The following is a 13110-nucleotide window of genomic DNA, read 5'->3' on the forward strand; positions in this document are numbered from 1 at the left end:
TGTGCCTCCTGGATTTTGATGCCTGTTTCCTTCCCCAAATTAGGGAAGTTCTCTGCTATAATTTGCTCCAGTATACCTTCTGCCCCTCTCTCCCTTTCTTCTTCTTCTAGGATCCCAGTTGTTCTAATGTTGTTTCGTCTTATGGTATCGCTTATCTCTCGAATTCTGCCCTCGTGATCCAGTAGTTATTTATCTCTCTTTTTCTCAGCTTCTTTATTTTCCATCATTTGGTCTTCTATATCATTGATTTTCTCTTCTGCCTCATTTATCCTAGCAGTTAGTGCCCCCATTTTTTATTGCACCTCATTAATAGCCTTTTTGATTTCGACTTGGTTAGATTTTAGTTTTTTTATTTCTCCAGAAAGCATTTCTCTGCTAACTTCCATGCTTTTTTCAAGCCCAGCTAGTATCTTTAAAATCATGATTCTGAACTCTAGGTCAGACCTAGAGTTCATCATATTCAGAGAGTAGCGTTATGTTTGAAAGGTCTAAAATTAGGAAGAAAGAGTCAGCCCTTTGGAGTACTCAGAAGCAGAATCAGCACAGGGTAATCTTTTGAGAACTGAAGCAGTCCTGGACATGAGCCTTTTCCAAACACTAACGGTCATGTTTGCCCTTACTTTTTAGCTGTAGATTCGTAGTACTATCATTTCATTTAACAGGTTTCCCTCCAACTTTCAAATGTTTCTGTGATTGAAGCGTATTGCCACCAGGTGGCAGTGATAGCTCATGATATGTCCCAAACAAGACTGGAGAATAGCTTATTTGTAAGACATCACCCCTTAATGAAGAAGAGCTGAACTGAGACATTAACCCTGGAAGAAGATGATAATTTTTATGGAGCACACTTTAATGAAATAAGTACCTGGGCGATAATTGTGGTGCAGTGGGTAAAAGCAGAGTCTCTGGAGCCAGACAGTGTGGGACTGACTCCTGGCTCTTTCACTTTCTAGCTGTGTGATCTCTAATAAGTCCTTTGGCTTTTCTGTTCTTCTATCTATAAAATGCCCATAATAATAACAAACTACTCATAAGGTTGTTGTCAGGATTAAGGGGGTCGATATATGTGAAGTGCGTAGAACAGTGCCTGGCACGTAGTAAGCACAGCACAAGCAGGCATTATTGTCAGGTATAATTTAGCACCTCTCAGTAATCAGTCTTTATTATCTCTTTATTCCAACTTTAATTTTATATGAAGTCTTTAATTAGAATATTCCTGCCTGACTTGTCTTGAGAGCCAGGTTAGAGTCAGTAGCCCATCTCAAAGGTTAGTCCTTAATTCAGGCTCTTTGAACAAGCCTTTTCAGGCTTGCTTGTCTCAGCAATGAGCTGTAACGACCCTGGCAAGAGGAAGTCCCTTTTGTACTTGTTTCCACATTAATCAAAGACAAGGCTGTAATTTGCTTTCATGGTTCTCTTAATTAATTCTCATCATCCAAAGAGCCTCCTCAGCCCTTTTGCTATGCTGAAGAAGGATGAGAAAGTTGTCCCATGTAGTGTTCTTGTCCTATGGTTGGTTTTGTTAGCTTCTCTTTGATTCATGTGGAAACACAGAAAAGGCTTTCTGAGGTTTCTCCTGTCAGAGGGAGGTAGTTTCCTGCTCTGCTTAGGAGTGTAATAAATAAATGTCATCCTCTGTTCTCATTAGCCTCTATCAGGGACCTTGCTGCCTTAGTTGTAACCTGCTGTGGATGTTAACTCCTCTCTTAACAGCGCCCACAGCAGAAGGCCTCTTGCATATTTAAGACTGTTTTCTTTTGAAAGAGCATGCATCCTTTTAGAGCATTCTAAACAAACCAATCAAACCATTTAAAATGGATTCCTGGCACTAACTTCAGCTTGCACTTTGGCTCCTTGCCCCTCCTCCTCTCATTCTGTTACTTTTGGTCGTTAAATTTTCCCAAGTCAGGCAATATGAGCCCGGGTAGCACTGTTAACCACTCCAAGGTCCTGGAGTTGGGGATGGAGTGTCATTTTGAAGGGTGAGGCCAACTGTTTTGACTGATCTTAATTTACCAATCATACCGCTGTAGCCTTGTGTCTTTCTCTTCTAGCCCTAGCCGGAGTGCTGCTGATCACGTTCCTTTTGCATTGTTTTCAGGAGGAGTTGGCATGAACTTAACGGCTGCAGATACCGTTATTTTTGTCGACAGTGATTTCAATCCGCAGAATGACTTGCAGGCAGCTGCCAGGGCTCATCGAATTGGCCAGAACAAGTGAGAGAGTTCAGCACCAGCGTTCTTCCACATCTGGGGCTCCTCAGCAGTTCTGGGTGGGGAGGGAAGGTGAAGAAGCTGGTCCTGTGGCATCCCAGACTGGAGGGCCAGAGAGCACTGGGTTTTAGCCCAGCTTTGCTGCTGACTCTTCGAAGGCTGCTGGCCAACACGCATTCTCATTCCAGACTTGCTTCATTAAAAAGCTAAAGAGATGGGCCTTACCCTTTGACCAGAGGATAATTGAGATCTACCAGAGGTTTTCCTCCTGTTCCCATCAGAAACCCTAGTTTATGGCCCCTCCTCATCCCTTCCTTGACTCTCTTGGAAAGCTTCTGTGGGGCCAGATCTCTCTAACAAATGCTTAGGTCTGCATAGTCCAGTCTCCCTTTAGTTGTACCCTGAATGTAGCATTTTGGGTTTGTTTCCTTTTAGGTATATCAACCTTGTATGCTTGTGTTCATCTCTGCAGACCCTCACAGCACACTCCTCTCTTTTGACTCTGTACAGGTCTGTTAAAGTTATTCGGCTGATTGGCCGAGACACTGTGGAGGAAATAGTCTGTAGGAAAGCAGCCTCCAAACTGCAGCTTACCAACACAATCATAGAGGGAGGCCATTTTACTCTGGGGGCCCAGAAACCTGCAGCGGATGCTGAGCTCCAGGTATCATATGTTGTTCTTCCCTTAAGAATGTGTTGTATTTCTCAGAGTCCATAGGGTTCTAGAGGGGAGGGGGTGGGGGGAGAGGTTAGCCTGGTGATGGGTATTAAAGAGGGCAGGTATTGAATGGAGAACTGGGTGTTATACACGAACAGTGAATCACGAACTACATCAAAAACTAATGGTGTAATGTAGGGTGATTAACATAACATAATAAAATATAATTAAAAAAAATATATTCCTGAATGGCTTTATACAGGCCAGGCTGGCATCAAAATTAAATTTGTGAGGTGATGCTGTTTGAGGAGATTGTAAAACTAAGGCCATCTGCAAAGGAAAGGTGGTGGTGTCTACTTAATGATGGCTTTATCATAGCAAATGTTATAAAGCTATCTCTTTAATAAAAACAATTAGCCAATTACATATTCCAAAATGATTATCTAAGAAAAAAAGATATTAGCATGCTTAATTAATATTGACTATATAAAACAAAAAGAAAAATAATTTACATCTATTAAAGTTTTCCAAATATTTGAATCAAAAGAAACACTGAATTTTCTATGAACTGTTAGTAATTAGTTGACCACACTTACTATGCCTTTACTTAGCTGAATATTTGTAAATAAAACTAAAAACCAAAAAAAAAAAAAAGGTGTCATATTGTCAATATTTTTTTTTTTTTTTTTTAGATTTTTATTTATTTATTTGACAGAAACACAGTGAGAGAGGGAACACAAGCAGGGGGAGTGGGAGAGGGAGAAGCAGGCTTCCCGTGGAGCAGGGAGCCTGATGTGGGGTTCAATCCTAGGACCCCAGAATCATGACCCAAGCTGAAGGCAGGCGCCCCTGTCAGTACTTTCTTGTGGGTGAGAAAGTAAACACAAAGAACTGGTATTAACACCCACTCTCCCCAACTACACATTTGTTCCCTGGCCAGACATACCTGCCATGGTATCTACTGCATGCAAGCAAGGAGCTAGAAATGAAAATGATATATAAAGGTAGCGGAATATGGAATAACAAGGATGGGCTTTAGATACCCCTCACTTAGATTCAGATCCAAGCCTTGTCCCTTAGTGGCTATGTAGCTTTGAGCAGGTATCTTCACCTCTCAGATGTGCTCTCTTTGCATTTCAAAAAATGAGAATACTGCAAGTTACCTCGGAGGACTGTTAAAAAAATTAGATAAAGTACTCAGCTTAATAAATGATGATTAATCCCATACCTCATCTTAACCCCAGACCCTTTGATTAGTGAGTGACCTTCATAGTCAGAGGTGGGTAAATGAGATCAGGAATTCAAAATTCTGCTTTAGGAAAAATGGATGAAAGAATAAATTGCTTGAAGATGGAAATATTGGATAGGAAACAAACGCTGACTTGAAGATTTTCTCTTCTGGAAGAGGACTTTGAGTTATTCTGTAGTAGCCCCTGGGTTAAAATTAGAATCCATATTATAATATATCCTAGGTTCTTCCATTTTGGCCCAGGGATCATGTTCACTGAAACAGTCAGAAGCACTTCAGATGATAATTAGCACACACTAAGCATTCAATAAATGTTCATTACATCTGCCTCTTTGTAGGGTAATGAACCTGATTCCCTCTTCAGGACTTGAGAATCCTATATCTCTTAGATTTAATAAACCACAGCCACATCTTTTATTACTGGATTATTTTAAAACAATGAACAAACTGCTTTCATCTGAGACAAGGGCATTGGGTTGTCACCTTTGTTTTTGGCAACCAAAGAGATAACTAGTGTAGTCTGGAGGGGGAGGGAGAAAGCAGACTTTATTTTTTTTTAAAAGATTTTATTTATTTGTTTGATAGACAGCGAGAGAGGGAACACAAGCAGGGGGCAGTGGGAGAGGGAGAAGCAGGCCTCCCGCAGAGCAGGGAGCCCAATGAGGGGCTTGATCCCAGGACCCTGGGATCATGACCTGAGCCGAAGGCAGATGCTTAATGACTGAGCCACCCAGGCGCCCCAAAAGCAGACTTTAGAGCCAGAACGTAACCTTCTGGTGTCCTTGAGCTGGGCAAGAAGTCCGACAGAGCCCTCTCAAACAGCTGGTGTTGGGAACAGTTTACATTCCCATCAGTATTTGGCTCACAAATACTAGACCATCTAGAGATAACTGACCCAGTCTAAAAGGGTAAGATATGAGCTAGAAGCCACGATGTGAGTCTGCCTTGATTTGGAACCTCAGAGTTAATGCTTAAGGAGTTGCAAAGCTGGAAGTAGGAAGCTAAAGCCAGGGAAATTATTTGAACTGTTTGGGTGGTTCCTGTATCCCTACGGAATAGGCTAAGGGTGCCTTTAAGATAAGAGAAGAGAGGCAGGATAGTGCAGTGCCAGAGGAATATCCAGGAAGATTAGAATTGAGAAATGGCCTTCAGGTCTGGCTATCAGTTATTACTGGTCTTTGCAGAGGTGTTTCCATAGCGCTGTGGTAGGAAACCAGTTTGCCAAAGGAAAGAAGTCAGTTAATGGTAGAGGGAAAGTACCCAGTGTAGCCTTCTCCTTCGAAATTTGTCAGTGGGAGAGAGGCTGACTGGGTCTCTGATTTCTCATGTGGCTGCTGGAAGTGCCTGTGAGAAGGACTCTGAGAAGTGCTGTAGATAATGCAGGATATTACTGTTCTTTAGGAAAAAATTGGCTAATTTTTCTTGTGGTGGTGGAGAATTGTCAGAGTCAACATCACTGATCAGCATTCATCACCTCTCTGCTTGGCCATCATCCAGCTAGTAAATGGTCCGTTGGTGTCATCCTCATGGGGAGAGAAGAATGGCTGACCAACAGGGAAGGGATTCGCCTTGTGTCATTAAGCCATGTAGCAAATCACTGACATCCCAATGCTTATTTTCATGAGAACTAACTGGACTTTTTCATTTTCTCCATTTAAGTTGAGTGAGATACTCAAATTCGGTTTGGATAAATTGCTGTCATCTGAGGGGGGCACCATGGATGAAATAGAGCTGGAGACGATCCTGGGAGAAACAAAAGATGGCCAGTGGATCTCTGATGCCTTGCCTACAACAGAAGGAGGAGTCAGGGAGCAGGAGGAAGGCAGTAAGTTGGGGTTGAGAGTAGAGCAAATGGCACAGCCGCCCAAGTTAGACATGAGGGAGATTGGTCCCCATAGAAAGTCCTGGATAGTGCTCCCTGGGGCATCTTTTCCTACCCAGCCCTTGGGCACACTGTTTAAGACTTTCTTGGTCCAAGAACTCTTCCTAGACTGACTGGAAATTGTCTGACTATTCCTTTGTAGCTGAACTTTGAACCCACTCAATGATATCAATGCTTGTAGTAGTATCTTAAACATTGTAATTTGTACCATTTCTGCCTTGATTGCAAGCATCTTCTCCTTTGTTAGTGAAGCCCACTGTCCTTAGTATGGCACCCTCCACATTTTCCTTTTCTGAATATGTTCCTTTTCTGAATAGTAGAATGATTTGTTTTTTACATTGGTTGAACATTTATTCTGTGCTTGATCAGAAGTGTGTACCGCATCATGTACTTTCATTTAATCTTCACCATACTCCATAAAGGTGTAGGTGCTGCTAATTTTTTAGTGAAACAATACATGTAAATTATGAGAGGATTTTGTCTTTTCTGAATTTGGTCAGCATTTGTCTTTTTTGTCTGTTTCGGTTCTGAGTATTTGAATTTCTGACTTGAAGTGTTTTTCACCTAGAGCTTTGTAAGGATGTTCCCTGCTGTCTTACACTTATTTTTGTCACGCACCAGTGGCAGCAGGGATTCAGTGTGGATAGGGTGAGGCTTGAGGGTCTTACTCTGGACTTCTTAATTCAAGAGTACCTTATTCCACAGATATGCAGACATGTAGCTTTTTTACTAGATGATGCCTTCTTTTTTGGTGGGGAGTGGGGTTGGCATGACTTCTGGTTTTGTGATTTTCTTTGTTCCTGTAGGATTCCCAATTTCCATCACTTGCTTTCTTTTTTTGCCACAAAACTGCCAAAGGATGTCTCTTTCTCCTCCAAAAGCAGTGCCTTCCCAAACTCCTGGCTGCATGTACTTTCTGGTCCCTTCCTTTAAATTCCTTAGTAGCCCATGCTCTGATCTACCGAGTCGGAGACTTGTGCTTATTATTTTCGCATGTAGGGTGTGGCGCTCTTTGGGGGGCTGTGTCCAACACTGCCAGTCTCTGCCTCACTCTAGTGTGGGCTTGGGAGCTGGCTCCATTGGCGTTTGGATGTTTATTTCTCTACTTACCTGCAAATGGAAATTTGTAATGTTCTCTGACTCCTCGTTTTATAGTAGACATGGATTAGGGGTGGTTTTATAGGGTATATGGAGAGATTGGAATTTAGGCAGCTAGTATTCTATAGGACACAGCTCTTTGACTTTTCTCATGTTTTATTTTTTAAGTTTATTAATATTAGTATCCCATCTTTATTCTTCAAGTACTCTTTCTTGTTCTCGGTTTTAATCTCATCCTGTTTTCGTTTTACAGATAATGTCCTCCCTTGAGACATTTATTATAGCTTTTATTTTATTTTTTTTTTAGATTTTATTTATTAGAAAGAGAGACAGAGTGAGAGAAAGCACGAGCAGGGGGAGAGGCAGAGGCAGAGGGAGAAGGAGAAGCAGACTTCCCACTGGGCAGGGAGCCCGATGCGGGACTCGATCCCAGGACCCCAAGATCATGACCTGAGCCAAAGGCAGACGCTAACCAACTGAGCCACCCAGGTGCCCCTATTATATAGCTTTTTAAAAAGTATTCTTTGGCCCCCTGCATTTTTTTCTCTTTCCTCCAATTGCTGTTTTTGCTGCTTTTTTCAAAATTTGCTTTAGAACCTCTTGTTTTTGTCTTGAGTTTTCTTGAAATAGCTGGTCGCCTCTGGCTGTCTGAAAACAATGTTCACTGAAATGTACCAGTGAAGTGCCCACGCTGATAGGCAGCCCAAAGCCGAGCAGGTATATAGACTCTAGGTCTTTATTCCAGCATTACTGGTTGGAGAGCTGGCTTCTGCATTGAGGAGGCCTTCCCAGATGTCTATATTTGAAGTCTTTTCTTTGGGCAACTTAGTTTCTCCAGAGATGAATCCTTTAGTATCTTTCTTGGGTTGGAATAAACCTGTTTGCTCAAATTGAAGAGACAGTGGATGACAAGGGTTCATGGTGCTCCTGTTATTGGGTGTACACAATTTCTCTCAGATCCCCCACTCTCCAGCACCTTGTCCTTGTACATCCTTTGAAGGATTGACAGGGTCTCTATCCTCAAAATCACCCCTTGACTAGGCTCCTGTTTGGCCTCTACGTTTTTTCTTAATCTGTTCTCATTGCTTCAGCCACTTTACGTTTTCTGAGAGTTGCTAAACTTTCCATCCACTGTTGTCTCATATCTTTTCAAAATCCCTTTACTGCCATTTAGTGGTTTTAGGTGGGAGAAGAAATGGATGCATGTGACCCTATTTTGAAGTTATACTTGGATATGAAATACTAAAGCTTGCACCCATTTCTGCACTCATCTAGATTAATTTCAGCTTATTTTCCTAATGTTATTAGAACAAAATAAAATTTTGCTGTTTTCCAGAAAGATAATTATATTCCTTAGTCAGTGCTGCCAGAAAAGATTTCCTACTTGTATTAAAATTTGGAATCTTGGGCGCCTGGGTGGCTCAGTTGGTTAAGCGACTGCCTTCGGCTCAGGTCATGATCCTGGAGTCCCAGGATCAAGTCCTGCATTGGGCTCCCTGCTCAGCAGGGAGTCTGCTTCTCCCTCTGACCCTCCCCCCTCTCATGTGCTCTCTCTCTCTCATTCTATCTCTCAAATAAATAAATAAAATCTTAAAAAAAAAAAATTTGGAATCTTGTCTTTGATCAGTGAGTACATGTTCACTCTGTCGTAGATGGTTCTACTAACAGGACATAGATGAGGGTCTAGGCCTGTGGTCTCCAGCCTCCTTTTGGCTGCAGAGTGAGGACAGGGAGCATGATTAGAAATAATATAAATGAATATGAAAGACCAGTAGTTAAAGCAATTCCAATCAAAAACAAATAAAAAACAGGGTTGCTTTATCTGGAATGTCAGGTTTTTTAAAAAGCATGTTTGTAAGTTGAGAACTGCATGCAGTATGAAGCTACATATGTTGATCATATTTGACACTTCTCAGCTCTTTATTTTTTTTTTCCACTTGTTGATAGAGCACCTCATTGAAAGCCCCCTGCTGATTTAATTAGCAAATGCCAATTAGAATTACAGCTGGTTGGATTTGGGTACAAGTGTGAAGCAATTGATCTCTTGAGAAGGAAAATGTTTTGCTTTCATACTCTAGAGAAAACATACTTAAAGCTGATTTCATAATGCTGTGAAAATACATTCTTTGGTAGTATGTGCTATTAAATACGCTTCACTTTAGAATCATTATGTCACCTCTCTGTGGTTGTTGATCTTGGCTTGTCATGACTTCTTTTTACCACTGATTCATGATCTTGGCACATCACCCAACCTTTCAGCCTTTGTGTCCTCATTTATAAAATCGTGCTGTTAATGCCTGCTTTACTCTTTTAAATAGTTGAAAAATTAAATGTGATAATAGATGTGAAAGTGTTCCGATAGCATAAAATACTCTCAAGATTATATTATTATCATTATTGTTATTACTATAATTAGTATGTGCTGGCCTGTTCACTCTCCATCCTTCTACAGACACAGGAATGCTCTGAAAAGAGCATGCAAGCTTGTGAGTCAAAATCCTGCCTTCTTCATTTATTAGCAGTGAGAACTGGGAGTCCCTTAATCCCTCTCTCAGCCTCATTTCTCCCTTTCTTCAGCGGGGTTAGTTATACCAGGATTGTGGGGAGTCTCATAAAGATACTTCATGAGATCTGAAAAGAATATTGTAAATCACAGGAATTATTTTTGTGATTCTCCATTTTCTCATAGATTTGCCACTTGTTCCTTTAATATTACAGAAAGGGGGGAGAGAGTTGAGTATTAAGTATGTGCAGAATAAAAAAATTATGATCACAGTTATCTTTTATTAAGTGATCTTAATATCAGTGAGACCTATGCTGAAGAGTAGTGTGGAATCGGTGATGAGTGATCCCAAGATTCAAGAGGGTGGAGGTATCCAGCAGAGACTTGCAGACCAGCTAGAGGTGGACCAAAGGGCATTAGCCACGCCCTCTCCTTTAAATAGTAAATGTGTGAGATCCCCACCTATCAGTATTAGTGGAATCCAGAATCAGTACCTTCATCACAAGCTAGTCTTAGCCCATTTAGAATACAAACTATTCTCTTTGCCCTTATTGCTTTGAATAGAATTAATCCATTTTTCTCTAGTATCTGACATTTCTCTTTTGTGTTTTATGTTCTTAGAAAACCATATGTACTTATTTGAAGGTAAAGATTATTCCAAGGAGCCTAGTAAAGAAGATAGAAAATCATTTGAGCAACTGGTGAACCTTCAGAAAACCTTTTTGGAGAAAACTACGCAAGAGGGCCGGTTACTCCGAAATAAAAGCAGTGTAAGGACTATTAATTTGTGTAAAAGAAAAAATTCTCCCAAATTTGCATCCTAAGAGAACAAAAAATGATGCTGGGAGTGATTTATTGAGAAATAAGTATGTAAATATTTGTTGAAATACAAGTATAATTAACTGTACTCTAGTATAAAAACTGTGTAAAAGTTGGCATAAATAACATTAACAGGAAGAGTGCATTTTTCCACTTAATGCAGGTGAAAGCAGCCCTGTCCATCTTAGCCATCCCAGAAGGGATCAGCAAAATACCACACCCTGCTCCTGATAATTTGACCCTGTGTCACTAACAGAGGGTGGCAGTCATGAATGATGTATGTAATGTTCTTGGTATTTGGCACTTAGGATGTGCTCATTAAATGCTAGCTATTGTTTATCATGATGTTGAAATACTCTGAGAAGGAATTATATAATACATTATAGGAGGATTTCCTTTAAAAATGGTTAAACTGGGGCCCCTACGTGGCTCAGTCAGTTAAGCATCTGCCTTTGGCTCACATCATGATCCCAAGGCCTTGGGATCAAGTCCCGCATTGGACTCCCTGCTCAGCGGGGTGTCTGCTTCTCCCTCTGCCTCTGCCTCTCCCCCTGCTTGTGCGCTCTCTCTCTCTCTCTGACAAATAAATAAATAAAATCTTTTAAAAAAATAAAAAATAAAAATGGTTAAACCTAAAATGGGCTCTTGGAGGGTATACTTTCTATTAAAAAAAATTACTTTTCTGAAGTACCTGATCCTGTTGAAATTAATCAGATGATGTACTGCTATACCAACCATGAGCTGAGTTTGGTTGAGCTTAGAGCACAATATCCTGATCACTGGGCCAGTGAGATGTGTAATGTGAACAGTAAATTGAAGTGTCTTGCCACCACTTCCCACCACACAAGGGGGCAGGGAGATGCAATTTTGTGAAATATTAAGTGTGTTGCTTTCACACAGAATGTGTTTTTTTTTTTTTTTAAATATTTTATTTACTTATTTGACAGATGCAGCGAGAGAGAGAACACCAGCAGGGGGAGTGGGAGAGGGAGAAGCAGGCTTCCCGCTGAGCAGGGAGCCCGATGCAGGGCTCGATCCCAGGACCCTGGGATCATGACCTGAGCCGAAGGCAGACGCTGAACAACTGACCCACCCAGGCGTCCCACACAGAATGTGTTTTAAGGATAAATGAAACTCATGAAGGGACAGACAGCCCCCAACCTTCCTGGTTATAGATCTTGTTCTTCCTAAAGGTTCTCCACCCAGGCCTTGCGGAGGGGTCTACCAAAAGGAAGCGGATTCTGAGCCCAGAGGAACTGGAGGACAGAAGGAAGAAGAGACAAGAAGCAGCAGCCAAGAGAAAGAGAATAATGGAGGAGAAGAAGAGGAAAAAGGAAGAAGCAGAACACGAGAAAAAGTATGTGTGTCTTATTTGATTGTATTATCATAAAGCTGATGAGGGTCATGTTTAAAGGAATCACTATTGTATACTGAGTCCACAGTTGAACACTTTAAAATTGCAGAAAATTTCTATAAAACTGGTAGCTCCTTCTGGTAATAGATGTTTTTTTTAAAGATTGAGCTTTAACCCTAACAGCATACTTTTGTAAAAAGTCCTGAATGCCTAAGGTAGAGAGACTCATTCAGCTGAAGCAGGAAAATGTTAAGGTTTTATTGTCACTGTCTGACAGAGTTAGTTCACTTGAACAGTACCTTAATCTTGTTCTTAAAAACAGGGACATCTGATGGCTGCTCATTATTGAAGTATAGTCAGGAGGCAGCTAGGCTCATCAGTGAGACTTCTTGTTGATTTACAAATAGGCAGAAAACTGCAATCAGGGTGAGTGTCTAATTGCATTTCCACTGGGCACTTGCTGTTTGTGAATAGCAGGATGAAGTGCGCGCCAAGAGAAATTGTGACAGGCCAGGTTAATTTCCTGTTCTCTCTGGCCTCTTGAAGGATGGCCTGGTGGGAGTCCAACAATTACCAGTCCTTCTGCCTGCCTTCTGAGGAGAGCGAACCAGAGGACCTAGAGGACAGGGAAGAGGAGAGCTCTGCGCAGCTGGATTATGAAGATCCAGATTCAAGTGCCATCAAGTATGTTAGCGGTGATGTCACCCACCCACAGGCTGGGGCAGAGGATGCTGTCATCGTGCACTGCGTAGGTAGGAGGAGGGGTACCGGCCCAGGGTGGGTGGGTGCCTTGTTCTTTATGATGCCAAGAACTGGGGAGGAGGAGGCAGAAGTCTGACCCAGGGATGACTGATGGGCCAGCACGGTCCTGTGGTCAAAAAAAAGCAAATTTTAGAATCCAGAGATACAGATTTGACTCTTAGTGCTCCCATTTACCTGGTTGGATAATTCCCTATTCTCTGCACAAGTTTTTTTAAGAGGGTAAAAGGAGGCGACATATATGAGACAAATCTTTTGAGAAAAAACAAAACTGCCAGCATATTCTCCCTGCTTTCACGATCTTTGCACTTTTTACTTCCTCTGCCTGGAACCCTCTTTCCACAGATAGCCACATTAAGCATCGTTCAAGTGTCTGCATCTCAGAGAGGTCTCCCCTGAGTGCCTCGGGTAAAACAGACCCCACCCCCATGCCTTTATTATTCTTTTTTTTTTTATTCTTATGTTAATCCCCATACATTACATCATTAGTTCTAGATGAAGTGTTCCATGATTCATTGTTTGTGCATAACACCCAGTGCTCCATGCAGAATGTGCCCGCCTCAATCCCCACCCCC

At 41.6% G+C, this 13110-nt stretch overlaps 1 protein-coding gene across 1 annotated transcript; it reads left to right on the forward strand.

The window, feature by feature from the left end:
• The first annotated feature begins 524 nt into the window (after positions 1 to 524).
• On the forward strand, positions 525 to 12955 carry LOC145719024 (ATP-dependent chromatin remodeler CHD1L-like). The gene is made up of 6 exons (XM_081810536.1): positions 525 to 2216; positions 2724 to 2877; positions 5780 to 5945; positions 10225 to 10373; positions 11616 to 11779; positions 12323 to 12955. Exons 1-6 carry the CDS (start codon positions 2113 to 2115, stop codon positions 12612 to 12614), a joined length of 1029 nt encoding a protein of 342 aa, XP_081666662.1. The 5' UTR covers positions 525 to 2112; the 3' UTR covers positions 12615 to 12955.
• Positions 12956 to 13110: the final 155 nt, after the last annotated feature.

Source organism: Leptonychotes weddellii, unplaced genomic scaffold (genome assembly GCF_054177405.1).
Source record: "Leptonychotes weddellii isolate Sample4059 unplaced genomic scaffold, ASM5417740v2 HiC_scaffold_2839, whole genome shotgun sequence".
Lineage (NCBI taxonomy): Eukaryota > Metazoa > Chordata > Mammalia > Carnivora > Phocidae > Leptonychotes > Leptonychotes weddellii.

Excerpts from the sequence above, each read along its gene's own strand:
- LOC145719024 (XM_081810536.1), top strand. The coding sequence starts at position 2,113 with ATGAACTTAACGGCTGCAGATACCGTTATTTTTGTCGACAGTGATTTC. Across the intron at positions 2,878-5,779 it reads CAGCGGATGCTGAGCTCCAG|TTGAGTGAGATACTCAAATT; the intron begins GTATCATATGTT and ends TCTCCATTTAAG. Across the intron at positions 10,374-11,615 it reads TACTCCGAAATAAAAGCAGT|GTTCTCCACCCAGGCCTTGC; the intron begins GTAAGGACTATT and ends TTCTTCCTAAAG.